At 36.6% G+C, this 12,594-nt stretch overlaps 1 protein-coding gene across 4 annotated transcripts in view; it reads left to right on the top strand.

Moving 5' to 3' along the window:
• Positions 1–12,594, top strand: part of ARHGEF6 (Rac/Cdc42 guanine nucleotide exchange factor 6) — a 107,903-nt gene that overhangs the window by 49,515 nt on the left and 45,794 nt on the right. For all 4 annotated transcript variants that reach the window (XM_016127494.2, XM_016127493.2, XM_016127495.2 and 1 more), the window contains 2 exons: positions 8,292–8,386; positions 11,551–11,646. In XM_016127494.2, the coding sequence (XP_015982980.1) occupies positions 8,292–8,386; positions 11,551–11,646 (191 nt within the window). The remainder of the gene's footprint in view (positions 1–8,291; positions 8,387–11,550; positions 11,647–12,594) is intronic.

The raw sequence follows: 12,594 nt of genomic DNA, 5'->3' as shown, positions 1-12,594 counted from the left end.
TTTTGTTTTAAATTTTATTTTGTCTGACATAAGTATTGCTACCCAGCTTCTTTTTTGTTGTTATTTACATTTGTGTAAAATATCCTTTTCATTCCATTTACTTTCAGTCTTTGTGTGTCTTTTGATCTGAAGTAGGTCTCTTATGGACAGCATATGTATGGATCTTGCTTTCTTATCCATTTAGCCACCCTATGTCTTTTGACTGGATCATTTAATCCATTTCCGTTTAGTTATTATTGATAGAAATGTAGCTATTACCATTTTATTATTCATATTTATGTTCTCCCCCCCTTTTTTTCTTCTTAAAGAAGTTCTTTTAACATGTTATTTAATACTGGTTTGGTGGTGATGACCTCCTTTAGTTTTTTTCTTATCTGGGAAGCTCATTATCTCTCCTTCAATTTCAAATGATAGCCTCGCTGAATGGAGTATTCTTGGTTATAGGTCCTTGCTTTTTATCACTGAATATTTTATGCCGATCACTTGACTGCAAAGTTTCTGTTGAGAAATCAGCTGACAGTCTTATGGGAGCTCCTTTGTAGGCAACTAGCTACCTTTTTTTTGCTCTTTTAAGATTCTCTCTTTGTCTTTAACCTTTGGTATTTTAATTCTGATGTGTCTTGGTGTGGGTCTCTTTGGGTTCATCTTGTTTGGGACTCTCTGAACTTCCTGGTCTTGTCTGTCTATTTTCTTAGCCAAATTATGGAAGTTTTCCATCATTATTTCTTCAAATAGGTTCTCAATCCCTTGTTCTCTCTCTCTTTTCCTTCTCGTCATCCTTGTGATGTGAATTTTGTTAAGCTTGATGTTGTCCCAGAGATTCCTTAAACATCCTCATTTTTTTAAAATTGTTTTTCCTTTTTGCTATTCTGATTGTTTTCAGCTACCTTCTCTTTCAAAGTGCTAATTCAGTCATCTGCTTCATTTAATCTGCTATTGATTCCTTCTAGTTTATTTTTCATTTCAGTTACTATAGTCTTCATTTCTGAATGTTTTTTTCATGTTTTATATGCTTTTTAAATGCTTATTATCTCTTTGTTTAAGTTCTCACTGAGATCACTGAGCATCCTTATAACCGTGTTTTGAACTCTGTGTCTAGTAGATTTATTGCCTCCATTTTGTTTAGTTCTTTTTCTGGAGTTTTTTCTTGTTCTTTCATTTTGGACAGGTTTCTTTGTCCCTTCATTTGGCTGCCTTCCTGTGTTCGTTTTTATGTATTAGGTAGATCTGCTATGTCTCCCAATCTTGGCAGCGCATCTTTATGTAGTAGGTGTCCTGTTGGTTCCAGTGGCACAGTCTCCCTGATCAAGATTGTCCCTCGTGTGTGCCCTTCTGTTGGCCTTGATTGCTGTTGTCATGTTGGTAGGTGGGATCAATCCTCATGCCAATTGACTGTGAAGATTGGCCTTGACTACGGTATATGAACTGCTGTGTGGGGACTGATCCCACAGAGTGATATTCACTCCAGTAGGCTCTGGTGCCTGCCAAGACCATCCTTTTGGTGTGCAACTTGTGGGCTAATTGGGTTGTGCTGTGTTGCGGTCTGAAGCTGGCCACCAGGTGTATTAGCTCTGGAACCTCTTGGGAGGGGCTCCTGTGCAGGCCAAGTTCCACTTTTGCCTGTGTCTGGCTTGGGGCTACCTGGCAGGAGCTTCAAAGCAATCCTTGTTTGGTCGCTGCCTGTGGTGGACCTGGAGGTGTGTGGGAGAAGCCGCACTTCAAATTGAGGCTGGTTGCTAGTAGTTTTGGTCCTGGGGCAGATTTGCAAAACGCCAGGGCATTCAGAGAGTTGCTGCCACCTGCTGGCTGCCCATGAGGCTCAGCAGCCAAAAAAAACCTCATGTATCAGGGTTATGTGAGCTAGGTGAGGCGGGGTCTCAGGGAGTCATTAGGGTGGGGTGAGTGGTGTTTACAGTGTTAATGCAGATGCAGATTTGGCACCTGTGCTGAGCCTGGGGCCACTTAGCAAAAGATAGTGGGCACACCAAGTCAATTGGCCACCCACCTAGTGTCTACCAGTTCCCGAGAGTTGTCCACCAAAGACTACAGCAGAGGCAGGACATAGCTGCCTGCCGCAGAGCCTCAGGCGACGCATGAGTTAGATGGGGCGGGGTCTCAGGGAGTCATCAGGGTGGAGTGAGTGGAGTGCGTCAGGCCAAAGAAGATTTAAATTTGGCCGTGTCTGGGGAGGGCTCAACAGAGGGAAGATGGCGTCCGAGAACCAACTACACGAAAGGGAGTCTCAACACACAGACGATGACAGCCATCCCGCAAGCCCTGGCCCTGAAGCCACTCAACTCAGTCTCTCTCCATGTGTCTCTGGCATCTCTGATGCCACCGACACTCCGCCGGAGCCCAGGGTGAGTGCCTGGGAGTGAGAGACTGTGTATGGGCCTTTTAAGGGGGTGCTTGGTTTCCAGCAGCCTTCTGTCTCACCCAGATAGAATACTTGCTCATTTTTGCAGCTAGATGTTATGGGGGCTCCTCTTCCTGGCACTGGCACTCTAGGCAGGGGAGGCTGGTCTGGCGCTGGGACCCCTCGCTCCTCAGGGGGAAACCTCTGAAGCAGAGATATTCCTCCTGATTTTTACCTGCCATACATGGGTGTGGGGCAAGCCTGTTTCGCAACTCTGCCTTTCCTACCAGTCTTGGCATGGCTTCTTCTGTATATCCTTAGTTATAAGACTTCTTTTCAGCTAGTCTTCAGATGGTTCTCCACATCGAGTGTTCTATAACTTAGTTGTAATTTGAATGTGGTCATGGGAGGAGGCAGGCACAGCGTTTACCTACTTCGTTGTCTTGTCCAGATAAACTCAGAATCACCATTAATTTACTTTCTGTCTTTATGGAGTTTGTGTATTCTGGACATTTCATATAAATTGAATCATGTAATTTTTTTTCTTTTATGTCTGGCTTCTTTCACTAGCATAATATTTTCAAGGTTCATCTTTGTTGTAGAATGTATCTCTCCTTTTTATGGCTGAATCATCTGCATTCTATGAATATACCAGGTTTTGTTCATCTATTTATCAGTTTATGAACCTTTGAATTATTTCCACTTTTCGGTTATTATTAATAATGCTGCTGTGAAAATTCATATGTGGACATTCGTTTTTATTTTTCTAGGAGTAGAATTGCTGGGTCATTTGGTCATTTGGTAAATCTATTTTTAACTTTCTGAGGAACTACCAAACTGTTTTCAGCAGCAGATATACCTTTTAAGATTTCCACCAGCAAAATATGAGGGTTCCAATTTCTCCACATCCTCACCAGCACTTGTTATTTTCTTTTTAAAAAAATATAGCCATGTTAATGAGTGCAAAGTAGTATCTCATTATTGTTTTTATTAGCATTTCCTTAATGGTTAATGATGTTGAATATATTTTCATGTGTATCTCTTCTTCAGAAAAATGTCTATTGAAGTTCTTTGCCAACTTATAATTGATTAATTTTATTGTTGAGTTGTAAGAGTTCTTTATATATTCTGGATATAGACCCTTATCAGATATATGATTTGTAATTATTTCTCCCATTCTGTGGGTTGTCTGTTCACTTTTTTAATATTGACCTTTGATGCACACTTACACATTTTTTTCATGAATTCTAATTTATTTTTTCTCTTGTTGCTTGTGTTTTTGATGTCATCCAAGATTCTATTACTGAATCCAAGGTCATGAAGATTTCCTTCTTTGTTTTCTTCTAAGAGTTTTGAGTTTTAAGTCCTGAATCCATTTTGAGTTAGTTTTGTATATGGTGTAAAATACGAGTACAGATTCTTTCTTTTGCATGTAGATATCCAGTGGTCCCACCACCATTCATTGAAAAGGCTGTTCTTTCCATTTTGAAAGGTCTTGTTACCCTTGTCAAAAATCAACTATAAACATCTAAAAATATACAGCAGATCCTTGTGTGGTTGGCTTAGGGAGTAAAATTAGATGGGAGAAATTTTACTCCCTATAATTATATGTGTATATTCATTAAATTTTTACAATAATGAAAAAAAGTCAGTTGACCATGGGTTCATTTCTGGACTCTCAATTCTATTCCATTGGTCTATATTTCTATCCTATACCAGTACTGAACTGTCTTGTTAGTATAGCTTTGTAGTAAGTTTTGTTCTTTTCCAGGATTTTAAGAGTTCATGAAGGATTGTTGTGAATTCTTTAAACTTTTTATAGAATCAATTAGTAAAGCCATCTTAGCTTGGACTTTTAAACTCATATGAAGTTGTTTTGAATACTAATTCAAGGTTCAATTTCTTTACTTGTTATATAGGTTTATTCAGATTTTCTCTGTCTTTGTGAGTCAGTTTTGGTAGTTTGTGTCTTTCTATAAATTATTTTACTTTTTTTAGTGATTGTCCTGGTTTGCAATATACATTTAGAATTAGTCCAAGTCCACTTTCTAATAACACTATACAGCTTCACAGGTAGTGCAAATACCTTATAACAACAAAGTATTCCTAATTCCTGCCTCCCATTCCTGTATCATTGTTGTCATTCATTTCACTTACACATAAACATATGTATTATATATAAATATATAATCTAATCCATTGTTTCTATTACTTTGAATGAACTGTTATTTGTTAGATCAATTAAGAATGAGAAAAATAAAAGTTTTTACCTTCACTTATTCCTTCTCTCATACTTTCTTCTTTTACATGGTTCTGAGTTTCTGACCTATAACATTTTCCTTCTCTTTGAAGGAAAACATTTCTTGCAAGGCAGGTGTACTGCCAGAAAAATTTCCTTAATTTTTGCATGTTTGAGAGTCTTTATTTCTTTTTGATTTTTGAAAAAGATTCACAGAGTACAGAATTTCAGGTTAATGTTTTCTTTCTCAACACTTTAAATATTTTGCTCCACTCTCCTCTTGTTTGCATGGTTTCTGAGGAGAAGTTGGATATAAATCTTATCTTAACTTCTCTATAGATAAGCTGGTTTTCCCCTCTGGCTTCTTTCAAGATATTTTTCCTTTATCTTTGGTTTTTCTGGAGTTTGAAAATGACATGCCTAGTGTTGTTTTTGTTTTGCATTTATTCTGCTTGTTTTTTCCTAGATTTGTGATTTGGTGTCTAACATTAATTTTGGGAAGTTGTCAATCATTGTCGTTTCACATATTTTCTTCTGTTCCTTTCTCTCTTCCTTCTCTGGTATACACATATGCTACACTTTTAGTAATTGTCCCACAGTTCTCAAATATTCTGTCACATTTTTTCAGTCTTGTTTTTCCTTGTTTGTTTTTCAGTTATGGGAGTTTATTCTGACATATCCTGAAGCTTACAGATTCATTCTTCATTTCTCTTATAGTGTTTTTGAGCTTTAGCATTTCATTTTTATTCTTTCATATTATTTCCTTCTGCTTACAATACCCATTTGTTCTTGCATGTTACCTACTTTTTTTGTTAGAGGTCTTAGCATATTAATCACAATTATATTAAAATCCTAGTTTAATAATTCCAACATTCCTGCCATATTTGACTCTGGTTCTGTTTGCTTTGCCTCTTCAAACTGTTTTTTGCCTTTTAGTATGCTCTGAAATTTTCTGTTGGAAACCAGACAAATAGACCTTTAGAAATGGAGTGGTGAGCTATGGGGAAGTATCCTAAAGTCTTATAATTAAGTCTTGGTCTTTTGGTGAGCTTATGTCCCTAGATTGTGAACGTCACCAGTGCCTCTCAGGTTTTTTTTCCTTCTTTAGGTGGAACAAGAAAGCTAGAGGGAGCTGGAGTAAGGCACTTCCTTTCCCCTAGGTATGCTAAGCTCTGATAAAAGCCCAATAAGTTAGGTTCTGGTAAAATCATTTCTCTTTCGAGGGCAGACCTTGTTACAACGAACAGAATACTCTGGTGTATTTCAAAATAGTTATTTTTTCCTTTCCTCTTCTGAAGGATGAGGGGGATTATCCTCTTATCTTCATTGTGAGAACCCATTAGAGCTACTGGAAGTAAAACTAACAAAAGTGTGGGTACGTTACCCTGGAGTTTTTAAGTCTCAGACTTGTTTCCACTGAGCCTCCAGCTATTCATTTCAGTTCAGATTTTCCTCCCCTTGTACTGATTCCCATGAGGGCTTCTGCTCCCGGGTTTCTGCTCCAGCAAGTTTTGATTCTCTGTATCTGCCTGTCTGCCTTTCCAATTTGGGGGGATACCATTTCCCCCTGTGACCTCAATTCCCTGACAGATGTAAGAAAAGTTAGTTTTTTTTTCCAGTTTGTTCAGCAATTTACTTATTGTTAGGATGAAGTAATGATATCCAAGCTCCTTAAATGTAGGACTGGAAATCAGAAGTCCTTTTTCTTATTTGATATAAGCATTTACATCTATATATCTGTCTCTTAAGCACTGCTTTAACTGCCTCACATGGTTTTTTAATGTTTTTTTTATTTATCTCAAGATAGTTTCTATTTATTTTATTGTTGTTAGACTTTCCACCAGGAGTAACATTTCTATTCTATCACTGGATTAATTTCACAGAGAATCAGTATCTCCAAGCCCCTAGATTTAGACTTATGCTTTCAGAGAGTAATTTCCGAGGAACAGAGGAACTGAAAGTAGACATGAGTGGCTGTGGAGGAGGGGCTATAATTTAAGCCCTAGCTTTTGAAGCCACCCTGTGGCCTATGTTTTTCTAAACCAATGGTTCTCAACTAGGAGTGATATTGCCCTTCATGTGACATTTGACAATGTCTAGACACATTTTTGGTTTTTATAACTACAGTAAAGGGTGGTATTTAACCGATATCTAGTAGGTAGAGGCCAGGGATGCTACTAAACATCCTACAGTGTACAGTGTACCCCCTCAGAACAGAGTTATCTGGTCTGAAATGTCAATACTGCTGCCATTCAGAAACCTTTTTTAACCCCTTAAATTGGTGGGACTGTTTCTCCCTCACCCAGCAACTACCTGTACACTGTCTCACTGCCTCTTCACAATGGTCCCTGAGGTAGGTGAAATGTCACAATTTGAGATGAGGTAAGTGAAGCCTTAAAACTGAAGCAACCTTTTAGTCAGTAGCAGAGCCTGGACAACCACCCTTCAGCCTATCTGTTTCCCAAAACGCCCACAGCTACTTGGGCTCCACTTGCTTTGTTCATTTCACCTTTCAAAAGCAGGTCACCATGCATTGTCTTGTGAGTATATGTCTGGCATATAGGTAGATTCGGTGGCTTCTCCTAGCTAAGAATGCTTCACATTGTCTTGCGGTCCCCTGTTTAATGTCTCCCTCTACAAATAGAGTGGAAATTTCTTGTGAGCAGCGTGGCATTTGGCATGGAGTAGACATACAGTGAGTTTATTGTTGAAAGAATTAGGAGATATGAGAGAAAATATATCAAAATATTAGCTAGGAGCTCAAAATGAAGGTTGTAGTGCCTCCAGAAAAGGCTGGGAAATGGATTGTGACCCTAGGATTAATGGGGGAAGAAAAATTGTGGGCCTGTACATTGATTGTTTTGCCTATAGGATTTAATTTGGTTATCATTAATAATACTGGTAAACATTATTTACCTTGTTAAATTCTTCATATTTCAGCTTCCTTTTCTTTTTGTATTGTTTATATTAGCACCTTTTACCTTTATTAAAAGACCAGTTTTAACCTTGTTTAAAAATCCAGTGTCCTCAGATTTTGTCCCATAAAGGCCTTATCAAAAACATAACTTAAAAAAATATTTTGTCATGTTTGACATCAGTGATTGTTAAATCACCCTTACATTGAATCTACAGTAAGTCCTCACTTAACATTGTCAATAGATTCTGTGACTTTAGGTGAAATGACATATAACAAAACTAATTTTACCATGGGCTAATTGATATAAACAAGACTTAGGTTCTTATGGCATCTCATTAATGTTATAACAAAGCAATGTTGAGTGAAACTTTATTCAAAGATCTGCTCTATGTCTTAAGGTAGCTGGTCTCAATTTTTTCATCCTTAAAATGGGACTAATGATCCTTTGTTAGCTAACTGAGATCTTTCCTGAGGATAAAATGATTTAAAGCACATGAAAGCATTCCGAAGAGTACTATGTAAATGGCAAAGCCTATCCAGTTATGGGTAACTCTGAAAAATTCTGTTCATCTGAGTTATGCAATATAACTAGTTGTGATGCAATTATTAAAATAGTTTGCTAGAATGAAACAAAGTGCATTCAGACTCTGCTTCTCACCTACAGTGCTAGCCTGAGTAAATGGGACTTTTTTCCTAGTAGTTCGATTAAAAGGTTGAAAGCTCTATTTTACCTTAGACTGTCCTGATAATTACAAACCTCGACCTTTGCTTCTCCATAGGTGTTACAGAACATTCTGGACACTGAAAAAGAATATGCTAAAGAACTTCAGTCTCTTCTTGTTACGTACTTAAGACCCCTGCAGTCCAATAACAAGTAAGATTTGTATTTAAAACTCTTCACTAAGTAAAGCAAGATAATGTCTGCATATTGAGTCATTACTCTTATATCACTGAATAATTGATTTTACCCTTTAGAAGAATTTCTACAGATCATAGGTTGCCAAGAAATGGTCAAGGCAACAGAAATTATGCAAGATGTTGCTTTTGGAGTGCCTGGTTTCTTTCTCTTCTGGCAGTGGACGGGATGAGCAGATCTGCATTTCTATCACAATTGTTATCTTGTACATTTGAAAAAGTGGTACATCTGGTTTTACCTTTTACAGAAAAAGGACTTGCTGGTGTTTTTATGCAGAAAGCACATAAACTGGAAATTCTTGTACTCATTCTGACCTTTGCTTGCCCAGGAAGAAACTCTTTCCCATGCTCTGAGAGTGGAAAGAGTATGGCATTTTGTGTCTGTTCATAAGGGAAATTCAAGTCTGTATTTTACTCAGGCAAAAGTGAATGATAAAGAGAAATTAATATGTTTTTAAAAATAAAATGTTCAAACCTTATTCTGGTCTTAGAAATCAAAAGTGATTTCTGAGGCCTCAATTGAAAATTTAGTTTTCATGAAAGAAAAATATTGACCATTCACTTTTGTGTGCATGTGCTTATAGGTATGGCATATTCAACAAACAGTGGCTAACTGCATTTGTTTGTGTTTTTATGTTAATAGATTAAACTTTAATAGATATTATAATCTATAAATCCAAAGAAAATTTAGCAATTGGTCTATATAATGGAGAACAAAAATCTTCCTTTTTATCTCACTAAAAGTTTACTTTTGCTAGACGGTTGCCTAAACTATTGACTTCAGACTTAAATAAGCTCAATTTATTTCATTATTTTTCCCCTTTCCCCAAATTGTATTTGCTTAGGCATAATGTCTTGCTAAACTTCCCACTTCGTTATTTTCTTGGCAGTATGAGAATCTTACTTCAGTATGAAAGTATTTTGTATTCCTGTGCTTTGTAAGAGTTTAAACATAATCAACAACAACGTTTCTTTTGTCATTTGTAAAATGTGAAGTGTTCTGTGAATCATAGTTCTTAGGGCTGAATGGACCTCCGTGAATCATTGGGTCTAGTGCCCTGGAAGATATGACTATCCCTATTGAATAATTAAGAAAACCAAATTCAGGAAGGCTTACTGCCAGACCCATTACATAGGCAGTCAGTGGCCAGATTGGGCCCACTGTGTCTCCTGCCACAAAGTGAAATGTTTTCTGGAGGTGACAGGCAGAGGAGGACAGGGAAACTGAAATAGCCACCCTGGGAAGGGGACATGGTAAGATCTCAATGAAGGGGTTACTGATTAGCAATTAAGAAGCAGTGAGAGGAAAGGAAAAGAGCTGGTGCAGAGGAGGTGAGAGACCTGAGTCAGAATTGCACTGTTCCCAGATGAATTCAAGATGAAGATATAGTAAGTTTCCATTGGTTCTGTTTCATAGGTCCCAGAGTGATTTGAGCCAGCCAGACTGTTTATTGTCTGATCCTGAAGAATCCCAATAATCCCCCAGTCAGGTTTAAGTAAACCCCCAAGCCAGGTTCTTAGGGCTGTGAGAGAGCAACAGCCAGGGAAGCTAGCTGAAGGTTTTGCTTTTGAAACCCATAATAGGGGTTTTCCAGCTTGTGGTTTAGGACGGCATTAGAGCAGAGGAACTGGGAGCTTTTTATACTCTAGGAGTTACTGGTAATGTTTCTGTGGGTCTTTCTTTTCTTTGTCAGCAAAAATTACTCTTTTAGAAACACTCCCCTAGTATTAGTATATTAAGGACAAAGGGCATGTGGCACACACTGGCCTTAAATTGGATAAAGCCACGGGATAAGGGAAGTAAATCTTCAGCAATCCATCCCCCCCCCCACCCCAAAAAATGGTTATAAGCGTGAACTCTGGAACTTAGAATGTTTCAATTCAAATTCTGGCTTCACCATTCACTGGCTTTGTGACTTTGGGTGATTTGCTTAACCTCTCTGTACCCGTGTTTCCTTACATGTAAAATGGAAACAACATCATAAAGTTGTTGTAAGGTTCAAGTGAGTTATTATTTGTAAAATGCTTACATAAGTGTTAAATGCTGTATAAGTGTTGTTAGTTCTTGTTGTTATTATCACCTACCACTATTTGATAGGGGAAGAATGAATAAGAAAATTCTTAGTACAGAGGCTCTGAATAAAATTGTTCAATTTGCCTTTATTTGACTCCATTCCACTCCAAAAACAAACAAGCAAACAAATCAGTACTATTTTTTCCCTCCTATGTCCTCTTGTAAAGATTTCCTTTAGTTTATTTATGAGCACTTTAATTTAGGAAAAACTGGATTATGCTATTTTTCTCTGTGCATTACATGAACATATATAATACCTTTCAATTACTTTCTCAGCTCCTCTAGGAGAGTACTCAAAAGTTTTTAAACTTATCTCCACTTATGATTTTATATATTTTACTTATTTAGATGCTAAGATTTTTTAAATTGAGGTATAACTAACATATAACATTATATTAGTTTCAGATGTACAATGTAATGATTTGATATATGTATATATTGTGAAATGATTATTGCGATAAATTACTTAAGAGCCATCACCCTACATAGTTATATAAATTTTTTTCTTGTGATGAGAACTTTTAAGATCCCCTCTCTTAGTAACTTTCAAATATGCAGTGTACTATTATGAACTATTGCCACCATGCTGTGCATTACATTTCCATGACCTATTTATTTTAAAACTGGAAGTTTGTATCTTTTGATTCCCTTCACCCATTTGTCCACTTCCCACCCCCCCCATCTCTGGCAACCACCAAACTGTTCTCTGTAGATATTTAGATATTAATAACTTGTTATTCATTTACTCATTGCTTTATAACATACCTTATAAACACTCTTTTTCTTTAAGATTATTATTTTTATTATAGAAAAGAGAAATCAAGGAAAGAAATTTTAGAAAGTTGCTTAAAACCAGAGTTAGTATAAATTAAAAAGCAAAAGTTAAAATATAGGGATTGCTTCTCTTATCTCATTTGCCACTTATTAGCAAACTATCAATCAGCTCACTAGACTAGAGATAGATAACTAGAGTCATCCTCAAGTTCTTTTCACTGATATTACGTGTGTATGTATGTGTGTGTGCGTGTGTATGTTTTTTTTCTTTTCAGTCTGAGTACTGTGGAGTTTACATCTTTATTGGGAAACTTTGAGGAAGTATGCACATTTCAACAGACGCTCTGCCAAGCCTTGGAAGAATGTTCAAAGTAAGTGTTGTATATTGCCAAGGATAAACAAGAATTTTGTTTTTTTTTGTTTTTTTTTTCTTTTTAACTGTTGTCTTAAATAGGGGCACTTTATATTTATGCATTTGTTATAACTTTGATAAATTGTTCAAGTGCACAGAAAATGCACCAGATGGTGGTACTCACACTGTCAAATCACTAGTTGTATTTTTTATTTTATTTAAGAATCATATCAGTTTACTCTTTTTGGTCAGTATGAGACAAATAAGGTCTCAATTGACCATGGATATTACCTTTGACATTGATTAGATACTTTCTTTTGCGCATTGCAGATTACTTGGAAAAGTTATTCAGATTATTCATTTAAGTTTACAAGCTCGTTTTTCTCTTTTAATCATTTGTAGTATCATGTCTTTGATATTAACAGTTGAAAGACATGAAAAGTGCAGAAAGGAAAAGTATATCTTTATGTGAACAACAACACATATTTGATGGCTAGCAAGATTATTGAGGTGTGGACTTAATGATTGTCAGGCAACATAGTTCTGTAGCAGGATTACTTTTCCAAGCAGTGTATTTTGAAGAAGTTGATAACTTTCATCATATATAGGAAAATTTGGGTGATTGCCTGTTTCTTGAGCTTTATGGGACACAGTTGTCCAGGAAAAAAGATAGTGAGAGCACACACTGAAGACACCTGAGAAGTCACTCCAAATGCTGATACAGATCCAGGTTATTGATATGGAAAGATGATCATTAAGTGAGAAGAGTAGATTATAAACTATATGTGTAATCTTTGTTTTCCATTTTATAGAGAAACATGCAGAAGAAAGTCCAACAGATAGGACAAAATTGTTTTAATAGATGTCTCTGAATGGTGACATTCTAATTTTTTTCTTTTTTGTGCTTTTCTGATTTTTCTACAAATGAAAAACAGGTGGCTTGTCATTAAAATATTAATTTTAAAAA

This window comes from Rousettus aegyptiacus, unplaced genomic scaffold (genome assembly GCF_014176215.1).
Source record: "Rousettus aegyptiacus isolate mRouAeg1 unplaced genomic scaffold, mRouAeg1.p scaffold_m13_p_9, whole genome shotgun sequence".
Classification (NCBI taxonomy): domain Eukaryota; kingdom Metazoa; phylum Chordata; class Mammalia; order Chiroptera; family Pteropodidae; genus Rousettus; species Rousettus aegyptiacus.
This window is presented reverse-complemented; position numbering and strand designations above follow the sequence as displayed.